Raw genomic sequence first — 22,506 nt, forward strand, 5'->3', positions numbered from 1 at the left:
ATTATCCCCCAGTGATACTGCTCATCCCACGAAAACATCCTGTAGTCACAGGCAACGCTGTCCAGGCTCTCGACAGGACATGATACAGCGTGTGGTATCACACGCCTGTCAGCATATCAGTAACTGGTGACATTCCTGTAAATATTTCATTCCCCTGATTGGTTTTTATTTAATTTATTTATATGTTATATTTAAAAGGGTTAGCCCGTTATTTATATTTGCTAATTATACACAATACTGCTGGCCATTTTACAAAAATATAGCTTTTCATATTTTGTCTGTCATGTAGTTTTAATTCATGTCGTGTCAGTATGAAAGTACATTATCATGGCTATGCAATAAACAAAGTAAACATTAATTCATCTTTACTTCTTTGTCAGCATGAAAAGTATTTGTGTGTGCTGAAACGGTGATGCATTCATGTCCAGGAGGAGAGCTCCGACATGCAGATGCTGAACTGATTTGCACTTACGAGCACTCATAAGTGCAAAACATGGAAGAAGACACATGTCATGAAAGACTAAATGTGAATGTAAGTGCTTTTTTATCTTTTAAAAGGTTACCGTTTGGCAGTCGCCTGTCAAATCTCAAGTGTTCCTAAGACAACTTTAATTGAACAATCCAAGATAACGCAATTATAATGTCAGTTTGTAGAAAGAATGAAGATGAGAAAATGTGAGGAAGTTTTAAATCTCAATTCAACTGTCACGCTGTACTAATGTGAACTGACACATTCAAATAAGAAACACATATTTCTCAGAGTACAACTTTGACATAAAAATCTGACACTAGTAATATGGAGTTTTAACAGCACATGAGGCTGAAACTGCTCAATTGACAGACTGATAAGATTTGGAAAATAAATAATGTAACACATAGAACCTCTAAATGATTTGTAATCGGATACATCTAAATAGTTGGTTCAATAAAGGTTGTTACAACTCTCCATGAGAATAAGGTTCCTTCTCTCCACTACAAGTGAATATAATCAATGTTTTTCATAAAGACAAAAAAATAGGTTAGAATTAATAGTCCAGTTCGAGGCGATGCCATTTTTTTGGACACTATTGTCCCTTTTAATATAATTTCCTGTCTGTTTTTTTAGTTTGGTAATAAACGAGTGTGACATATCCAAAGAAATAAAATTTAAGCCATCAGTGGCTTGTTTCAATAACAAGACTTTTTATGATTGATTCACCTCGTTAGGTTCATCACCAATGGCAATTTAATAACCAAAATAGTTTGACACACTTCAATGACCAAGCTGTGACAACCGCTGCAACACTTTTCCCTAAAATAGTGTTATTCCTCAATTTGATTAGATACTCAAGCAGCTGAATAAAAGTTGTTTCCTCGCCTCCCTGGATTTAATTCACAGATATAATCTGCGGACAGTGTGTAAAAGTCGGAATCTCCAATTTCATTGGAACATTAATTTTACAGCCGATGCCATCAGCCCCTCTTGTTGCCGGCCACTTGTCTTACTGATTTATAGCGTGGATAATAAAAACACAAAAAACACAAACTGCCTCGTGTGGAGCAGCGACTGGGGAATATGTCTATAGAAAACCAACATGGTTCATTGTCTCCCTTAAACTGCTCCCTCCAAAAAGATGCACAGCTGTGGCAGTTTGACAGCATGCAAAACAGCTGGCACGAGACAGAAGCAAATCTGGAGAAATTTGAAAAGGATACAAGACTGAAAAAACAACACTTAATTTTTCATGATTACTTCGCACATTCTCTGGTACAACAGAGTTCATTCACATGAATGAAATGTAGTTGTACGTTGCACGATCAGCATTTTATTTCCCCCTCCATCCACCCAGCTGTGAGCACAACAAAAAAAGACGTCACTCACATAAATGTTAACGTCGCTGTTAAGGAAGTATGCACCGTAGGTCGTGTCTGGGGTGGTGAGGGTGAGGATGAGGTTCATTGGCTTGGCATTGGTCATCTGTAGAGAGAACATCTTGGCATCCTGAGAGGAAAAGAAAGCAACATATTTAAACTCAGTTACTTTTAAGGTAATCCCAATGCCCTTCACACATTCAATGTTTACAGCACCACCTACTTAGCTGTAAATGCAATGCTGCTTGAGCATGATAATGAGACAATTACTTTTAATTCTTTGTGAAAGACAGTACTTTTGAGTTTATGATTGTGTTGAAGGCAGAGAACGTTTGGCAGTAGTGTTCATCTCCAGGTGGAACACTGGGACTGATCAGGAAGACAAAAAAATCAAGTGACATGAATATTCACTCACACTGTTAAGCCATCCATGTGAACTACTGCACTGCCTAAAATGAGTTATTTGGCAGGTGTAGCATGCTGTGTGTGTGCAGTGTTTTACCAAGAAGTAAAACAAAAAAACTTTATGAAATGTTTCAAATGCTTCAAACACTGCTTCTTGCTCCTGTTACATAATTTTTAACTGTGTTATCATACAGCACAGTGCTGGATTTAATTCCGCTGTGCAGTCTGGGAAACTACAAACACATGACAGACTCCATTAAAGTTTTGTTTATATCTTACGAAACTTTACTGCCAAGGTAAAACAAAATATGATTTAATGTGCGATTTAAGGAACAGAATGTGGGATTTAAGGGCAATTTTTTTTTAAGCAGAAATATAATATAAGTCTGTAACAACCTGAAACTGAGAAATGTTGTGTTTCCGTTAGCTTAGAATGAGCCCTTCATATCTACACAGGGAAGGGGTTCTCTTCATCGCCATGTTTTAACAGTAGCCCAGAATGGACAAACCGCAGATTGCAAAACAATGGTACTGCCAGCCGTCGTCTGACTTCAGTGTGTCGTAGGACGGCCTCCGATTGAGGCCAACTTTGTGACCACGGTTTTGCACTTTGCGGCTAACGTTACCGCAGTCTGGGAAAGGGAGCGGAGTTGCTGTTCAGTGAGTTGCAATCGACATCCACACAGCCAGTTGCCAACCGCTCCTACACACACACACTGTACCTTTAAGCATTTTATAGTGTGACCTCATGTATGTCTGAGCCAGCATTTGTTTTTCTTTTGTTTTCTGTATAAAAGAGGATATAGCTATTCCCCAATTTGCAAGGCTCCCTATCTGACATACAGCGCCATTAAATAAGCAGACCTCAAATTGACGGAGTAGAGAGACATTTTGCTCATGGCACCAAGTTTAAAAATAGGTCCAACTGCAGTTTAATTCTACACAAGTTTGATTTCCATTGCTGTCCTATTGCAAAAAATCAGTTGGGGATATGACAATTATTCTTGTTTTTGCAACTATTAAATGTCAACACATGCATCTCTCCAGAAAAAGCAGTGCCAGACATTTGAGCAGGGCTTGTAGACAGACAGGAAGCTGTCTGTGCTGCCTGCCTCGGTGTTGACACAGACATTAATGAGGTTATGCAGCTTGGTTCTATTCTTACATCTCCATCCAAGTCCACAAGGTAAAAAAAAAGCTATTAAAATCAATTATTTACCTTATGTGCAATGAGCATTTTTTTGTATCCTGTACCTTTGTATCATTAAAACAGTGGAAAATAGTGCGATGATACTCTAGAGTTATAATAAAAATAGGACTAATGCCATAACATTATTAATAATGATACCTAGTCACTCAAAAGGATTGAACATGATTGTACAGTAGTATTATTCATTTGTTTATTTCTTGCAACCCAGTGTCCTCCCACACATGGTTGATCCTGTGGGAGTTATATACTGTATATAAAACCTAATTAACATAATGAAACACATAATGTACTACCTAATTACCCATATTTTCAGCTGAGGGTAACACAATAGCGATGTGTTTCGGTAATCACCACCACAGTCACTGAATCTGCCTTAATTACCATGCTCCACGTGTGCATTGGGTAAAGCTGCTACGACTGAATTGTATGGATCTAAGTGGTGGCGAGCAAACCTTTTCTCTGTGGAATAATAAGTCTGAGTTTAGAGTGTTTTGTTCCAAGACTGACTTAAATCCAATAAATCCTGGTTCTAATTACTTTTACTTCTATAGTGGGCCCAGAGACAATTGGGTTTAGAAAAGTAAAAGAGTCATGGATTTGAAATCAGTGCAATTGTATGACTCAATGCATTATAAATGAACAATAGCTTTAGCAAAGCTTGGAAAGATCTCTCCGGTGTGGGGCTTTCGTGGAAATGTAATATTCATAAATACAACAGTCTGCTTTCGTCCATCTGTTATGCCTTTTGACACCAGGTACTTTATTCTGTTTATTTGAAGGTGTGTTCAAGAGCTGAGCCTGCTGGGGAGACAATGAGCATGCTGGGGAAACAGTGAATCCCTAATATAGAATTAATTTACTTGCTAGCTGATGTTGCCAGAGATTGATCAAAAAGAATTGTGATGAGCTCAGGCTTGAGCTATGGACATTTTAAGACCCATACAGAAAAGAATTAGGTCTGAGGAGACCATCAATACATTGTCAGTGACCAAAACACATTTGAAAGAGCGGCTTGCACAGTGCAACTTAACGTGTGAGATCTGTCATCTCACACGTTAAGTTGTTGAGTTGTTATTTTTATCGTTTTAAAGTTCGGATTAAAAAAGGCACTGAAGGTGGAAAGTCTTATCACAAAAAAATATATAGCCTGATTGCCTTGAAGAGAGAAGGAGCATAAGAGGGATGGTTATTATATCACGTATCACAGAGTCAGAGGCTTTGAATTGTAGTAACACAATGTCTTCCCAGAAAGAAAAAAACACTTCCTTTTTACCTGAATCGCGTGGCGTGTACATAGAGAAATTAATGAATGGTATTTCCTGTGGAGTTCATTGTGCTTCATACAGAGATAACTCAGCGGTGCTTTCCTTAAATACTCCTTTCTAATGAGCTTTATTGTCTCTCTGTCTAGTTTCACCCCCTTCATCCTTTTGTGACTTTCATTATTTTATTTTGAACTCTGAATCATGACTGTTGCTGACCCTGATCACTCACCTTTCTACTTTTCTTCCTGCGCTTTCAAGATACAATTGTTTTCCTTTTAGGCTTTTTTTTTCTTTTTCTCAAGAGCATATTTGAAGGGCCTTTGCTGATGCAGTTTCCAGTTATTCTTTTGGCTCACTCCCGTAACTTGAATTGGCTCCGTTGGTGTAGTCTCGGCCTGGTGCCAAGACCCTGACTACCCAAGCCAGTGTGTGACATCAATGGGCCCTGAGCAAGCAGCTCCTCCCTAGGAATTGGCCTGGCCTATGCAGGCCCTTGATGCTCCCTCTATAATTCTCTGTGCGGTCAAACTGTGAGAGTCAACTGTCTCTGGCAGGTTGTAAATCAGTATGAAACACAAAAGAGATGGGGAAGAAGGTGATAAGAATAATGAAAGGACAAAGAAATGGGAGGCAAGAGCAAACCTCACATCTGACTGGACAGTTTGTCAAGAGATGAAGACATTCTCCATTCTCTGTGTTTACCAGAAGAATCTCTTCTAAACAGACAGTCGATTGCAGATAAGAAGTCTGTGTTAGCAGATCGTGTGTCCACTTCCTTCTTTCGTTTGATAAAATGTCCACTCGCAGTCCCACAAGAGATATGCAAACTCTGCACAACGTCCATTGCATCACACACATCCCGAGCAAAATTCCTCTTGTGAACTCCCACAAAACCCACAAGAATTTATAGTATTTCAAGACAAGATTTTGAACAATTAATTTTGCAATGAATTTAAAATGTTCTTACTCTCCTACAAAACATGATTTGTCTGGTGTTACTCTTCAGGCCTAATGATATGACTATTATTTCCCTCCTATTATGCTTTAAATCTGTTTTGTCATCAATCAGCTTTTTGTCCTGATTTCCAGTATGCTGAATATGCTGCAACACTGCAATCCATGAAATGGCACTAAATACTTGCCAAAATAGTTCAACTATGTATGCCAATAACCCTGTCACTGAGGCAAAGACTATCTTCTTCTTGCACAATCTTAGCACACTTACAGAATAAAAGTAGACAAACATATCTCTTACAGGCATCTGTGAGGCTAACCAGCTACGTCGATAAGATACTTATATTAATAGGTCCTTTTGTAACATAAAAATGAAACTTTGTATCTTCAATCGTAAGATCCAAAAGAATCAATTCAGAAGAAAAAAAAAATCAGCACTCATAATGAATGAATCAGCTTATCTTACTGGTGAAGGTGTCCCTGAAGAGAATAATTATGACAGGATTCTCTAAAGCTTTCCTAGAAGCAACTGACGAAAGAACCTTGAGTGCTTTTATGAATTTTATAGAGGTGATGGATTCAGGCAGGCATTGTATTGCCTGCACATAATGCCGCACATATGCTTCCCTTCTCATACTCACCACCAAATGAGAAAGCATGGCCAACAGAGTGTAAAATAAAGACAATGCCAATAAATAAACTGCAGTTGCTTAACACAAGTTATGTGAAAGTATGACATAAAACACTCTGAGAACTAACAGAAGAAGCAAACAAACAAACAGAGCACACTGATAAAGAAATGACTAATGTGAGCTGACCGACAATGTTGGACAGTGAAAAATGGACTCTAGCACAGCAATAACAACATATAGATTAAACGTTTGCAGGAGTTTCTTTCTGGTGTCATTCCCTAAACCTAAAAGTTTTAAAATGGCATAATACACCATCCGCAATTATGGTGTGTGATTATAAAACTGAAAAAAGAAAATTCTTTGAACACACAGTCAAACATCTGTTTAGTGTTAAAATAAAACTGTGGCATGTAGGGGAACACTATGTGTCCGACACATCTGGCATCCGTTAAGGGTTAGTTAGTCATTTGGCTGATCAAATTTGGATACGGAGTGTGTGTTGTTTACATGTTATAGTGTGGGAAGAACATTTTGGGGCTTATTTATCTACGGTTTAGAGTTTGTACAACAGCAACATTAACTATGACAGTGTTACAGTGAACCAGCATGCAAAATGCAATCATCCTGAGACCAAAGAAGCAAAATGGAATTCAGCCATTATTACTTCTATATACACTTCTAACTGATTACTTGCATTTGTAACAGTGACGGACCCATTTCATTTATCTAAAAATGCACAGAAGTATGTGTGCAAATGCTTGGACGGGTACACTGCTTCATCATTTTACTGTAGGTGTGACTGAACTTGACAAATTGGACTGTCCACTAAAGGATGATTAATTAGCGCATGATAACATACCCAGGATGGGCCACGGTATTGGACTTCAATGACAAGGCAGCTGTGTTGTCAGCTTGACAGATAGCTATGGTGTTGATTTGTGTCGCCTTTTAAATTGTTACGTTCTCTTGCAGTAAAGCTTTTCAATTGTCATCTGGTCTACAGAGCAGGTTCTGTTTGCCTACTGAATGTTACTGCTAGTTTACAAATTAGGTCAGAGTATCATCCCCCACCCCTCCCCTCCATTATAATATTGCTATTTTACTAGCATAGCATCTAACATTTTACTCACTTCCAAGCACATTTTTCTTCACATTTATATAATTAGCACTCAGCACCTCATTTGTATAACCTTGACATGCTTACCGTGACGGCAAAGTTCAGCTTAAGGATGTGGACCTCTGCCTTGTCCTCTCTGATGAAGCTGGTCCAACAGCCAATTAGATTCTCACTCACGTAAACCCATGGGTTGTCAGTAACCTCCATTGGAACACACGTCTGACTTGAGGCTGAAAGAAATCAAATGCAAATGGTTAAGCAGTGTCTGCCGCATATAATGAGGTTCCACTAAATAATCTCTTGCCTCCAACACTAATACGCAAACTTCTGCATTATCCAGTCCTGTGTGTCAAATGCCAAGTAGTGCGAGATTATGTCTCGATCCACAACACAAACCTGTCATATTTGGACATGAACAGCACCTGAATCCAGACCATTATATAAAAGATACATGAACGAAGCAATGTAACAGATTTCTTGTCAGAAACAGGCTACATTTGTTATTAGTCATTCTGAAAGCTTTTTCCTGGTCTCAGAGTATAGATGTTAAATGTGTGGGTAGGACTACATGGTTTAAGAACGAATCTTCCGGTTCACGTTTATCAGGCGTGTCAGGATAGCGGTCTGCAGTCATTCATCAAGCCTGCTCACTCTGCTCTCTGCTATGCGCCTGCTGTTTAACCTGGGCATCCGTGTCTCTGGAAGCTGAATTAATTTAGCCGAGGCTGCGCGGTCATGGATGAGGTTGGGTATAAATGCCTGGTCTTTGACCTGTGCTATGTGTGTGTGTGTATTAGTGTGTGCGTAAAGTGAGTATGCGTGTGCACACGCTTGCTCTAACTTGTCCCAATCAGGCAGGTACAAAAATATTCTCCACCAAATTGTTGTGGCATTGTAGCCTTGGTGGCAACCAGAATGGCTGGCATAGTCTCCAATCTGGATTGACTCGTCAGGACAAGGCCTTAAAGCCATCTAACTTCACGATGGAGTGGATCAGTCAGCACTACTCTGTCCTGCGCCTAAGCATTAGATAAGCATATCTTCAGTAAGATGAATACAAGCAATATATGTCTAAGCATCCACTATGCATGACTCAATCACCCGCAAAACAGCTGCCGCTGAAGCATAGAAGCGAGCAAGACTGATAGCATAACAGATACAACTAATTTAGTAAGCAAATGCTGCATGACACAGCGCTCCACTGACTTCCATGATGTATTTGGTATGTTAACCCAGCGAGCCTCAATCCCTCAGAGAGGAGATGTAGAGCAAGTGAGATGAGAAGGAAAAGGGAATCGAGGGGAAAGGGTGAAAAGGGTGAAAAGGAAATTGCAACGTTCAGCGGGTCAACAGGATGTGCCTTATTTAGAAGCAGCACTAATCGAAGACCCTGGTTGAGGCAATGTGAACACCAGCATGGGAGGAGAATGAATGGAGATAGAAATTAAATGGGATAGAAAGTGATAAATGTAATGAAAAACAGTAAGAATAGAGGAAGCTAGAACATGTTATATAATCAACTCATTCTCCTGTTGTTTGGCACCCACATGTAACTGAGACTGGTATTATACACTCTATTTGTTCAATCCGTTTATTTGTTCATAACTTCTCTGACCCATGATTGCACTGATGGGAAAAGAGCTGCTAATGAGTTATCATATTGATTTGATCACATCATGTACATTTTAGAATTGGCTGATACCACTGCTTTTTACTTCATGGTTAAATTAAGTACACATTTGTTATACAGGATTAAGGGGGGGCGTTATCATTCCTGGAACAACTTCTTCACTGCTCAGCTTTGGGCTGCAGCTTTTCTAGCAAATCGAGATGGAGAGCCATCCATGTTCCCTTGCAATCTCTTTTTCCCTCCCTCGCCCTAGAGGTCAAGGCTGGTTTCCTGTTATTCTGGCCCTCTGTGTTAATGTCTGTTGCTCCATATCCACATCCATAAAGTTATTTGTCTCTTGTTCTACTGTGACAGAGTCAACGGCCCATGACTGTCGCCCAAGCAGTCTTGGTATAAATCACACTGACTGCGTAAGGCTGTGCGCGTGAGAGTGTGTGTGCGTACGTGCATGCGACACTGGTCTATTTTTTTTACAAGTCACCATAGGATATGAAGAACATTCATTTTGCCCTCTTGACCCCGGAAATGCCAATGGCCTCGCTAAGCGGTTTGCTGGTAAATGAGGTATAGAAGAACCATTCCATTCGCTGTCCTCGTCGTCTACTTATATCAGTCTCTCCCCCGTTTCCCATTCCATGAGAAGACATGTTTATGAATGTTGATGATTTCCATTTAGATGTTAGGTATGAGGGGGAGATGTGAGTGGAAAACCATTAGGGAGCATTAGGGAGGAGAGGAAATAGCCTCTTTTCTTGAAAAGTGCCTATAATCACATTTGACCTTAAATTTGCTTTAATTCTTGATGTAAATTCCATTAAATAGGTATCAATGAATGTGTCTGCCTGAATAGACTGCGGACAATTACCATAATAACAACACTATGTGGCCAAATGAACAGACCTAATGTGTATTAAACACATTTAACTGGACACATTATCATAGCAAACTGATCGAATGCATATAAAATTAAGACCAACGAGTGTGCAGCCCAAATCAATGTTGGCCAATTTGCTGATAGTGCATTAGCTTTTGGAGAAAGCACATTTTGTTGGACCCTACCAATATCTGGGAGCGATGAATAACTTACAATATGATGCACTTTAAAATGCCCTCTGCAGCCCTGGTTGTCTGCAGCACCCTGGGGCCACAACTAACAAGAATATAGATTAAAAGTTTGCAGGACAACAAAAACTCCCATCTAGTAGCTTCACGTGTACAGGGCCTCGCTGATCTCTGTTTCCTAACCCCCAGGGTATTCCAGAAGAAGATTGGAGACTAGTTCACAAATAGCCAACATCCGTTTTCCATGTGTTCAATTGTGCATATTACCAAGACATCTCAGGATTAGCTTGACATGAACTAGTTCTGTTTCCATCCGTCTGAAGGCCGACTTTGTTAAGTTTAGTTCAACAAGCTATGTTGCGCCAGATTGCTGCACGTTGTCAGTTTCAGTTGTACTTTATCAGTTTTAACTTTAATCTGCCAGCTTTAGCAGTAGGTAAGCCAGTCTGAGTTAACTTTGTGCTTCAGACACAGGTGTTGTGAAGTGTACTTAACGCAGAAGGGCCACCATTTTCAGAGTAGTTCAGCTCCACGGCTGGCTTGCTATTTTAAGCAATAGTTTTGGTGTCTGGTCTATGTTCTATGCGTGCCTCGAGCAAATCTGGGAAGAAAACACTAATAAACTACTATATTTACCAGAAAACAGCCAACGAAACTGCTTTTTGTGAATGTGTTTTTTACACTAGATGCATTCCATATATTGTTCAGTTGCGTCAAACCAGATGAGCAGACACACATACACACACAAGCAGACAGAGTGAGTGAGAGATTAGCTCTATAGAAACCAACAGAGGAGCAGAAACGCTTGTTGAATGGTATGGAGAAATGCACTTCTGGTGTGAACAGCAGGCTACTGCTTGCAATTAACTTTAATTAAATACAATTGACTTGGCACAACGCTTACGTGTCTGTTGTGAACCCGCCGTTATGGATGAGGAGTAAAGCCTCGTAACGTAGAGCTAACACAGATACAGTTGAGTCCAGTCTAGAGCTGAGCCTGACAAAGTTGAGCTCGACATGGCCGTCACAATTGATCATTGCTGTATGAATTATGGTTATTCCCTTCGTGGGCTGGAGTCAACTAGAAAGATGTATAGATTGCAGCTATCTTGCAGCTACCCTACCAACAACATCACAGATAAGGAGTGTCCATGTGTGCATGAAAGTGTTATCTCCATTGTCTCAAGATTTAGATTAAAGCATCCTGAATTAATTAAAACAACCTTTTTACAGGGGGCCAACCTGAACCTCCTAAATCAAGTTTCACTTGCAGTTATGCAGAACTCAACATAGCTGTACAGTGGCTGTACTACTAACAGCACCTGTCATGATATGCTAATTGCAGCACACGCTGCTGGTACGCAAAACTTCTTTTAAACACTTTTGAGGAACACAATGACTCACTGCCAATCCAATCATTAGAACATGTGCTGCAAATGTTAAGTAGTGTTCTTGAATGCTAAAAAGAAGATGCATATTTGAAAGGTGGGTGGACTAAATTGCATTATATTGTTATAACTGCTCTGGGAAATAAGTTGTCATAATGTGGGCGCTCATTGAGGCATTAGCGAGGCTAAGAAAGGCATGGCAGGGTATGTGAGCAGTGCACGCACGGCTTCAGCCTGCAAGTATTACATCATGCTAACAGCTCATAATACAACTTTAGGGTAGCATTCAACACATTGTTGCACACTATCATAACATTATGGTGATTAGTTTCAACCCATCTAACCAAACGAGAATTGTGCTTCCTCTTACTGCGAGTGGAGAGAAAGTGGAGAGACGTTAGTAGGAAAACCTAGAGTGGCTACGAGTGGAGTGGTAAATTGTCAATGGACTTGCATTTGGGATGACAGAACGCCTTATTTCCCCACAAAAGCAAGTCATATTAATATAATTGAGAGGTCAAACTGTATTTCTTGGAAATGGTACACTGCGGCTCCTGACTGTCTAAAACGTCTGCACAAAAAAAGAAGAAGCACCAACATGAGGCACAGTTCATTTTACATTGGAACTGTATATCTGACTAAATTATCACTTCTTGTTTTGAACATATAGAGTGTCAGCATCTCATTGGTCAGCAGGAATAAAATTGACCTTATCTCAATTTAGAAATGAATGAGCTATGGTAATAGGGGTAGTAACCAGAGAGAGAAGTCTCTTCTTGAAAAAAAAGACATTTGATTTAATGGTTTCAGATAAATGTTAAGCAAGCAAATTTCGGCTGAGATTGTTTGAGGATATGTTTTTCCAAATACAGCATACTTTCTGGATTTGGTGGAAATGGTGAGCATGGTTTGTTGTTCGTGCTACTGGCAGTGTTGTTTCTGCTTGCCAGCCACTTCTTCCTGTAAATTAAAGATCTGCCTGCCTCTGTGTAACACTGTTGCATCAACTCTGAGTCTCCGTGCTGTGCCGACAACGCAGAGTACTGACAGGCAGTGGCGAGGCCTTGAATTTCTATCAAAGCTAAATGTTGATTTAGATTCAAGGGATTGAATATCTCCGGCCCAATAACAAGCCGGCTTTTCACTTACCTCGGGCAAGCAAGCAGACAGACTTGATTTCATACCCTGTCTTTCATGCCTTCCCTGATTGTAAGTCACTATGTAAAAGAGCACCAGCTACTTGAGAGTGTAGCTGCAAAAGGAAACTAATAGTATTTGAGACTGCAGTGCATGGCTTGGAGGGGGAGGAGACCCTGACAGCAGACAACGTCAAGACCAACTGTCTCCCTTGGTCCCTCGGGGTAGGGTAAACTGTTTGTGTCCAGGGTCGGTTGTGATGGGGAGGGGGGAGGGAGGGGTCAGCGGTCCTATCAGAGTTTTGTCGGAGAGGGAAAGGGGAGCTTCAAGGCCACACACACACACACACACACACACACACACACACACACACACACACACACACACACACACACACCTATTGTCCCGACGTTTCCGCAACTGCAGATCGAGGCCTGACCATCCACAGGAAGGTAAACAACCCCTTATCAGTGCTCTGCAGGGGCCTGCACTGTCCCCTGGCCTCTCACCCCTGCATACTACACATTGCACACTCCATACCACACACACACATGCTTCCTGACCATCTCACCTCCCTCTCCTAAATCCTGAAATTCTATCCCCAAAAAATTTGCTGATTTGTCTTGTCAGTATAATGGCAAAGTACTTTTTGTGTGTGCCAAGTGCCTGCGTCCAGTGTTTGCTGGAGGATGCGATAGCGGGTCTGGAGACAGCCTGTCTTCACACTCGCTCTGTTTACACCTCTGGGAGCCATTCGTCCGTTGTCTCATCGTTGTCGGAAGCCGGCGGAACAACAAGTCCAACAGTGGCGTATGGAGGGTCTATGGCTCACTTCCTCCGTTGTTCACTCATTCACTTTAAGTCCTGTCTGCTGCGAGTAATTAGGCATTCCTTAATCTTTGATGCAGACACATCTAAACGTATGGATTGTGGTTATTCTAAGCAAGCAGCAGTTGCAGACATGAAATATATGCCATCATTTTTATGTTGATTTTCCAATATACTCTCAGGTGTCCTGTTATATTCCAGACACCATCAGTTACTGTGAAGAGAAAGTCTTTTCCATTCACTTATATAGTTAGTCCCCCTCCCCCAATACACTGAAAGAGCACTAGCAAAACACAATTAATCATCTGAGTGTTAATTGGTGGATAGACAGACTAATTTAGCAAGTTTCATGCTAACTGCGTGCAACCAGAGCAGATTGAAGCTTTGGAGATTCATTGCACAGTGGTTGCCCCCAATCATTCAAGATTGATGTAGCTTCGCACAACATATGCTTCATCGAGAACCAACAGAGATTAGCTCGTTTTTCTTGACTGATTTTTGCCAGAAAATATTAATGCTTTCCGACACGAGGGTGGCATAGTAATGAAGGCTCTGTTATTTTTTTTTAAACATATTGAAAGTGAGGGAAGTTAAAAGTACAATCCATGATCCTAGGGTAAACAAAAGAAGAACAGCAAACCTCTAAAATGCAATATAGCAGACCATATATGACCAGATTGGCTATCACCGATGAAGGTCTTATACAGCAATACTTTCACACCAAACAATAAAGTTTGTTGAAGCCCATTTCTTTTGTATTTTTTATTTTTTGGTCACAAAAATGCTATTGGGCCACAAAGAACATAAAGGTTTTGAATTATTTTAGCGAGATCTGAGACGGTTCTTCGGGTTTATGATATAATTTTCACTATATAACTAATGGAAGTGTCTGGACTGGAGAGAGTTGTTAAACAAGTGTAACTTTATTCCCTCCGGCGTCTGTGAAAAGATTAAGTATCCCGAGTTTGACTGTAAGATTTGTTGTAGTTATAGTACATGAGCAGATTAAAATAATCTGTCAGATGTCTCGAGGCTTTTGCCGTGAGTCATATAGTCTGTTTTCCTACGTATTACAAATTCAGGGTCCAAATCCAGTGAGGATTCTCCCTTCACAGCAAACACACACACACACACACACACACACACACACACACACACACACACACACACACACACACACACACGCACACACGCACACACACACACACACACACACACACACACGCACACACGCACGCACGCACGCACACACACTTCAGCTCTTTAAATACAGATTGACCGGTGTGGCACCTGAATCAACAGGAAAACTACCCACCCAGTGCTTGAATCAAGAGGTTCTGCCGTTATACAACACACTGCACAGTCCTGACCACTTTCGAAATCAAGGTATACTCTCTCACGAAAACATGCCATGTACTTAGTACAACCAAATTGTACTAGCATGCTCTAAAATGCTATTTTGGGATTAGCCAGAATTTCCTTTAGGCCAAAAAGAAAGGTTAAAAGCAAAGGCTCCTCCGTTCGTGCAAAAACATGACATGAAGCATTTGAGCTGACATTTTAGCTGAGAACATTTCGTTTATAGCTATTTAGGAACAGATTAAGGGTGTGATTCTGCCCCGCATAACAGTACCCTCATTAATTAAAGTCACGGGTGGATAAAGTTTTCGTGAAATGAAAATGCAACCCCTCCCCCCCAGACATCGGCCTTCCCAACATCAGCCTTCCCAACTTTGTGGAATTTCAACGTCAAGTCACAGGTGAGAGAGCTGAGCCACCAACAGTTTTCTATACAGGTACATTTCCTGTGTGTGTGCAAAACCCAGGGTTGACCACGGCTAGACAGACCGGGAGATAAGAATAGATAATGCCATGCCTTATCTGGACAGACAGCCGGCATGTTGATATGAAGAAGTGGTCGCCATGCTGACGAGGCGTTTATCTCGCCCACCACTAATGAGCCATTCAGTGGTCATGCAACTGCATAAAGAAGCGCGTCGGGCCAGAGGGCACACGACCTTGCAGTCACAGTAACACAGCAAAAAGCCTTAAAGATCTATAATTATGAGCATTATAGATTTCTAACCTCTTCATACATACAAACTCTCTCTGTACTTAAATTATTTAAAAGCAGGCATGACTGTTAAAGCAATACTGGAGCACTGGAGAATAAGAGCAACCCAGTCATCTAATAGACAGTAAAGTTAAAGACCAGACACTAAATACAGTATAAAAGGATTATTGTTTTCAGCTTTTTAATTTGTATAATAATACAATTATAATGAATAATAAATCATATGAACTAATAATATTGAAATGTGTATAGTATAATAATAATGAACAAGCAGGGTTCATTCTTTTTTATCTGATTTTCCAAAAAATGTATGTCTAGATTTTCCTACCAAAATCTAAAACAGAAAGAGAATTTAAATCGAAAAGAGTATCATGTATTGTCCATATCGTCACTCTTACACAAAATGTTTGTTTTATTTATCCCACACACAACATGACGTGTATGCCACATTGCATGCTAGAACCATCTTGAGTAAGTCAAGTGTGGAACAAACAGCAGAGAGGAACACGGCCAGTGAGGCTCTCCTACACTGTATTTTCAAACAGAGGAAAAGCAAGGCAGTCAGAAATGGATTGTTATTTGGGAGGGGCATAACATTCGGGGAGATTGAAATCGGTCTGAGGCAGCGACAAGTGGTCGCGTCTCCCTGCCACCCAGTCTGACGGCAGGCAGAGCTGGCTCACTACAGTAAAACGGGGGAAGTGGACTGTTTTGACTTTCAACGCCATATTTAACATGACTTTTTTTTCTTTTTTCTTTAAGCTTACTCCAGTATATTGCATGCCTTCGTGGAGAAACCTTTGTCCAACATACCTCGTTTCTATCAACTAACACATACGTTGTTTGTTCAGTATTTTTCTGCATTTTTGTCAAACAACTTAGTCTTTCATTTTCACTTTTTCGAACATTATTTAACTGGGTCTCCATATCTCCTACTCTTTATCTCTGTCTTGTCCTTTTTCCTATCTGTGTTTTTTTTAATCCCCTAGCTACTTACTTCTCTTTCCCCACATCTTTCCTCTGAACCACTTATCTGCTCTTTGACAGTCACATAAATTTGACCCCCCACTCCCTTACTGTCTCCATGAATCAGTCTTTATGAATTCTGTTATCTCTTTCTGTCTGTCTGTCTGTCTCGCTCTCTTTCCCTCTTCATGATTCATTTTCAGACGGCCCTCCCTCCTTCTCCAGCCGCTCGCTAATCACTTTTGTGCTTTTCCTTTAGCCCGTGGAGGGAGACTCTGGGGTAGGCAGAAAGGCAGCAGGAGGTCTGATAGTTAACATCATGACGCCTGGCTCCCACTGGGAAAGTTGTTGCAGAAAGGGGCATATTCAGCACTACTTCCCGACAAGTAAGCGGCGAGCACGCAGTGGATAAAAATCACAAAATACAAAGACTTCAGTCAGATGCATAGATAATTGTTTGTGTCCAACTGCTACAGGCAGCTTAAGTGGTTATTGTGCTTGCAATTATAATATATACAAAGTTTTCCCCAAAAGAGATCTAATACAACTAACTCTCATGTAATAAGCAGTTAGGGCCGACAAAAACCTTCACTTCTTGTTGTCCTTTAAAAAAAAAAAGGTGCAATATTACTGTAAGATATGACCAGAATTTGTGTTCAAAACATGAACAAACAGAATGTGAAGTGGTAACAGTATTTACACGATGTCAAAGGCGGCTATTGTGTTGCAGAATTATCGACTGTAATGAGCGTGCAAACCAGCTAGCCCCGGCTCGTCCTGTCTTGTAATACCACTTGTACCTGTAGAGGCGATAGTGAGTCACTGTTGCATCTGCCTACAGTCCAACATGAGAGGACGGAGAGACATAGAGCTGAGAAGGTTCAGCCCCCGGTTATGACTTCATAAGGGTTATTCTCAGCTTGGACTTGGAGACAACTAATTTCTAAGAGAAGTTTGTGTCACAACCTGAGTGTGTGGGGTTTGTAAAACATGGGTCAAAGAAGCTCTGATAAAAGACACTGTTGATATGGCATATGGGAGATTCTAGCATTTTCTGAGCTGTATTGGAGCAAAAACCAACTAGAAGTCTGAATATGTCGGCCTCTGCTCTCTGTTTTAATCTGTCCCCCAACTGTATTCATGACAAATACTAAATCTCAGCAGTAACCCTCTAAGAGGCGTGTAAAAATGATGAACATTGCCCTGTCTGAGGCAGACGTTATAACATCCATAAGGAAAGGAGCCAAATGAAAGTAATTCTTTAAATGCCTTTAAACAACTAAGTTGCAAGATAGTGTTGCAGCTGCCTTAGCAGTGCACAAACAGACTGAAATAAATAAGATTAAAGTCCAAACAAAAAAATTAAAACAGGCACAGCTCGGAGCTTGGGAGAAAAGGTTTAGTCTTTAGTACGTTTTATTCTAAACATGGAGGGAGAATGAATTTCACTATTTCAAAGGCATCGCCACCTGTATGATCTTGGCACTAACAAAAACCACAGTTCAATGATTAAAGGGATTTAGACAAATTGCGGCACCATAGGCGCTCAGAGATAAACTCGTAGTCTGGACCATGTAGGGCCTTCAAAACAAACGGCTACATTTTTAACACAATTAACCTCACGGGGAGGCAGTGTAGTGAAACTAAAGCTGGTGCGGTGTTGTCTGTTTTATTGGCGCCCAACAGAAGCCTGTCTAGAGATTATGGATGAGCTGTAGACAAGAAATAGAGGCCTGACTGATCCCAGCACATCAGGGATTTTAATAATCAAGGTGTAAGGTGAAAGCAAGGATGAGTTTTTCTAGGTTTAAAAGAAATAGGCTGTGGGCGATTTTATAAATAATCCAGAGCTGATGGAAAACAGGATCTCATGTCAAATTCCAGGGTAGAATTAAGAGCTGTGTCTGGGTTCTTTTGCCTGTGGTTTTAGATGGGCAGACAGAAAATGCGTGTTGGAACTTAAGAAGTTGATCTGGTGGACTTAATCACATAACTGCAGTTTTAGTTTACAATCCAGCAATTTCCTTCAACTATAGAGTCGTTACATTTTGGAAAATTGGTTAAATATTTCGAAGACACCTTGTCTAGGGGCTGATATGCAACAGTGCTGATATTTCCATTGGCTGATATTAGGACAACGTTCTCAACAATGTACCCTGGACCATTTAGAATTAAGCAAAAGTCTATAGCCATAGAAGTATTCTATCACAGACAAAAACAACTGTTAAGTGATCTGACTGTTAAGTTTAAACTGCACAACACCAATTCCTTCATTAATCGACCAGTCATGATACCGCATATCTCCAAAAAGTAAATAAATGCATGACAGCAGAACACAGGCTGAATTAAGGTTCCAGTTTCAGGAAATAAAGCGGATAAAGAAGCGCCAAGTGACCCAGTAAAGCCAGAAGACAATGTTTAAGTCTGAGATATATGTTATGTATCTAGGATATCTACAGATACAGTAGATATGTGTTCAGGTTTCTTAATAAATTGTGAGCGCAGTAGCTGCAGTGCATTCAAACTGTGCTTCAGACGACACAAAAGGATTTAATGAGCCTGAAAGCAAGGATCTTACAGAGGAAATAAAGCTAAAGCTCAAGTAAGACACCATACCAACTGGCCAAGAGAGACATGGGATTTGTTGCAGGCTGCAGGCTATTTTTGATTTACTTTCACTTTTTCTGTGTTTACTTCTTCTTTTGAGAAACTTTCCCATCGTGTCTGCTCCCACACTGATTTGCAACTGGCGAGGATGCTATTAAATAAAAAAACCTCAAATCGCAGTGAATTTTGCAGCACCTTACTCGGTCTGGGAGCGTGCAAATATTTGATTTGGTATAGTCTTGGCTGTAGTGAGTCACACCTGATGTGTGTGCGTCATTTGTTCAACAACAACAATAGTACTAAGCCCAGGAGACAATGTCAGAGAAAATGACAAATGAATGTGACAATACTGGACAATATCATGACAAATACACGACGCCTGATATAGTTGGATTTACACGCGTCACATCGATGTGTTTATTAACGCTTCAACGTTCAGTGCACAGGGTCAGAGTATCCTCTGGCTCTTCTTCTGAAGATGATGTTGCCAAAAAAGAATTAAGAGAAAAGGGAAGAGAAGAGAAGAAAAGGAAAATCCTTGGAACCTCTTTCAAGAAATTTATAAAATGATTGTGATTTCAGGTCTATTTGTTGCAGGCAATTAAGGCGACGCTGAACATCTCCTTGAATACTGCACCAGCGGACAGTGAGACAGATCCCCTGCGGTGAAGCTTCATGGAGGTCAACTCTCAACAGGTCTGCCAGTTGGCCAAATAATAACTCTGTATCCCTGCCATCAGCACCCTATGTTGAGTAGTTGGTGTTCAACACTTGTGGCGGTAGTGTGATTTAACGTACAGTAGGTCAGCACTGAAGACAGATTCAGCGAACGGGCATGTTTTTCTGGCACATGATCATAACAGTGATGTATGCCTGCTAGAGCCAATTTGCCTCATTTAAAAGCAAGTTGGAAATGCCAGTTTACTTTTCTGGTGTGTGTTTATAAACACGGGGTGTGAAAAGGTTATTTGGCACTGAAGTGTTTGTTCCAGCTTCAAGTGCATCTTTGGAAAGTGAATGCGGACAACTTTATTTTACTGACAGTTTATGTCAAAACTATATTACATCTCGGCAGTGTGCAAAATGCTTTCTTTTATGGCATTTAGAGTGTGAGGGTCATTTATTTTCTCTCAACAATTAAACAAGCTGCTAGGAACAGAGAGTGTATATCTTGTTTTCATATGTTTTTTTTTATCACAATTGGCACTCAGATAGTGGTGCAGTTTGTCTAAAACTATAGTATAAGATTTATAGGGTTGAAAAGACCAGTTAACTGCTAATATAATTAAAACAATATATTCTGCCTCGAAAAAAAAGAGGTAATAATCAAATACATTGCCTTATTTATTGAAGCCATGTGACCACCCCAGATGCCAGATTACTGCAGGGCAGTGAGGCCTAAACACCCTGAAGCAGCTGTGCAGAGCCCTGTTCAGACTGTGAGGCTGGATTACGGCCTGAGGGCACAGGGATAGTTCCAGATCTCTTTGCCACCTTATAGGGATTACAGGTTTGAATTTGATATGGATAGCCACAGGCAACCGGTGGAGGGAGTGTTAGATGGGGGCCAACAGAGGGGGATCACATGAAACGTGTAAGCGCCCCACATGTTTCCCTGTGCCTGAGCCGTCTGTCAATAAAATATTCTTCATCACTGAACCCTGAACAACTACACAAACAACTGCTTCCCAAGATCAATCAGATGTTTAATATTATGAGTATCATCTGGAGTTGCATGTTTTTTGAATTTAGCTCATGTCATCAGATTTATTTTCCTACTACCAAACATATTATAATCTCTATAGTCTCTGAGCTGTTGTAAGGATAAACCGTCATTTAAGCCAAAGGACTTTTTTGCACGTAATCTCTCTCTACAGATTGGTAGTAAAAATTCAGATTTAGCGTGCAAGACAACAACAAAAAAGAGAAAAATAATATTCCTCAGTGTAGAATTATGTAAGAACACAGGACAGGACAGATAAATATCTGCCTTTGAACTTTGGGTCGACAAAAATATGCCCTGGAGGCTCAATAGCCACTAAACCCTGTCGTCTGAGGTTATACCCTTATCAATAAATGCACGTTTTAAAACCCAGTGACATAAGATCTAAATGCTGAAAGCACTGAATATCAGATGGTACACTTACCAGAGGCTGAAACAGTGATGCACAGAAGAAGTGCAAATCGCGCCATGTGACCCTCCATCTTATGTTCCGTTGATGTTCGAGGTGTTGGAAGAAGCAGAGTCTGGGTCTCTGGGGTGTGAAGCTTCTCTGGCAGAGGCTGAAGAGGTCCTGGTCTGGTGGCGGAGCAGCAGTGACTGTGGCAGACAATTCCAGGTTTTAAAAGGCAGATAAAAAAAAGAGGCTGGCAATCAATGAGGAGATGTGATGGTTGACCAGCTGCCAATCTTATGCATGTCACTTTCTTCCTCAGCATACAATGTAATAGTATAAATATATATATCTCCTGTTAACCAACACGCATACATTTGGGCATAAGTATTGAACATGACAATAAAAAGTGCTGTTAACCATCAATAATACATTATATTAATTACATGCAACGAAGTAATTGAGAGTACACGGGTCATTGGTCATGTATAAAAACCTATTCAACACTGACAGTGGAGGAAGTGCGTCTTAAATGTTTGACATTCCTTCAGTGAGATGACAGGATTTTCCCCCCTGAGACAATCCCACAATAATTCTGTTTGCCTTCCTGGTGCACAATGAGGGTCTGAACCCAAGGGTTATCTGCTGGTCAGTCACTGTTTCAGGAAGCACTACGGCATCGCGTTCTTTAAATAATATCACAATGCCGAGATCAGATAAGAAGGAGACTGCTCTTGTTTTATGATTCATATGGAGGGAAAGGAAGAGCCTGTGTAAACTATGTATGCACTTCCAAAGGAAAATATAGTCACGTTGTTTCCCTGCACTTCTTACCGCGAGAGAAAACGGTCTTTAACGCGCAACATCATCACTAAAAGTGTACTTTACGAATACATAAATGAAACAATGAGTCCACCAATAAACACATATACACTACTAAGGATGGAATGAATGAGGCAAAACAGTAATATGAAAGTTGATCCCTTCCATACGACTGATCGGCCTTTTGGCCATAACTCCTTGTTTTCACAAATCTAATACTAAGCGCTTCCTCCCGTTATTTGACCCGCTAATCATTGAAAGACAGACATAACACGGACTGGTCGAGGTTGAGGAAAGAGCTACATTACTGCCCTCTAGGCTGCCTCGGAAATTACAAAAAAAAAAATTGACCGCACATCCCTCTTGGCAATAAGAGAGACTTAAAACAAAGTTATGAGCCAACAAACTTACTGTTCGGGTCGCGTGTCTTTCTTTAAGAAAGTA

The 22,506-nt window shown here is 40.5% G+C and overlaps 1 protein-coding gene across 1 annotated transcript in view; it reads right to left on the minus strand.

The window, feature by feature from the left end:
• Positions 1-21,920, minus strand: part of eng (endoglin) — a gene marked incomplete at both ends in the record, with an annotated part of 32,172 nt that extends 10,252 nt beyond the window's left edge. Inside the window, 4 exons of the mRNA XM_079234985.1 lie at positions 1,862-1,981; positions 7,522-7,664; positions 21,274-21,446; positions 21,916-21,920. Coding sequence (XP_079091111.1) covers positions 1,862-1,981; positions 7,522-7,664; positions 21,274-21,446; positions 21,916-21,920 — 441 coding nt within the window. The remainder of the gene's footprint in view (positions 1-1,861; positions 1,982-7,521; positions 7,665-21,273; positions 21,447-21,915) is intronic.
• Between the last annotated feature and the right edge of the window lie 586 nt (positions 21,921-22,506).

The sequence above is a fragment of the Taurulus bubalis genome, assembly GCF_910589615.1.
Source record: "Taurulus bubalis genome assembly, chromosome: 19".
Lineage (NCBI taxonomy): Eukaryota > Metazoa > Chordata > Actinopteri > Perciformes > Cottidae > Taurulus > Taurulus bubalis.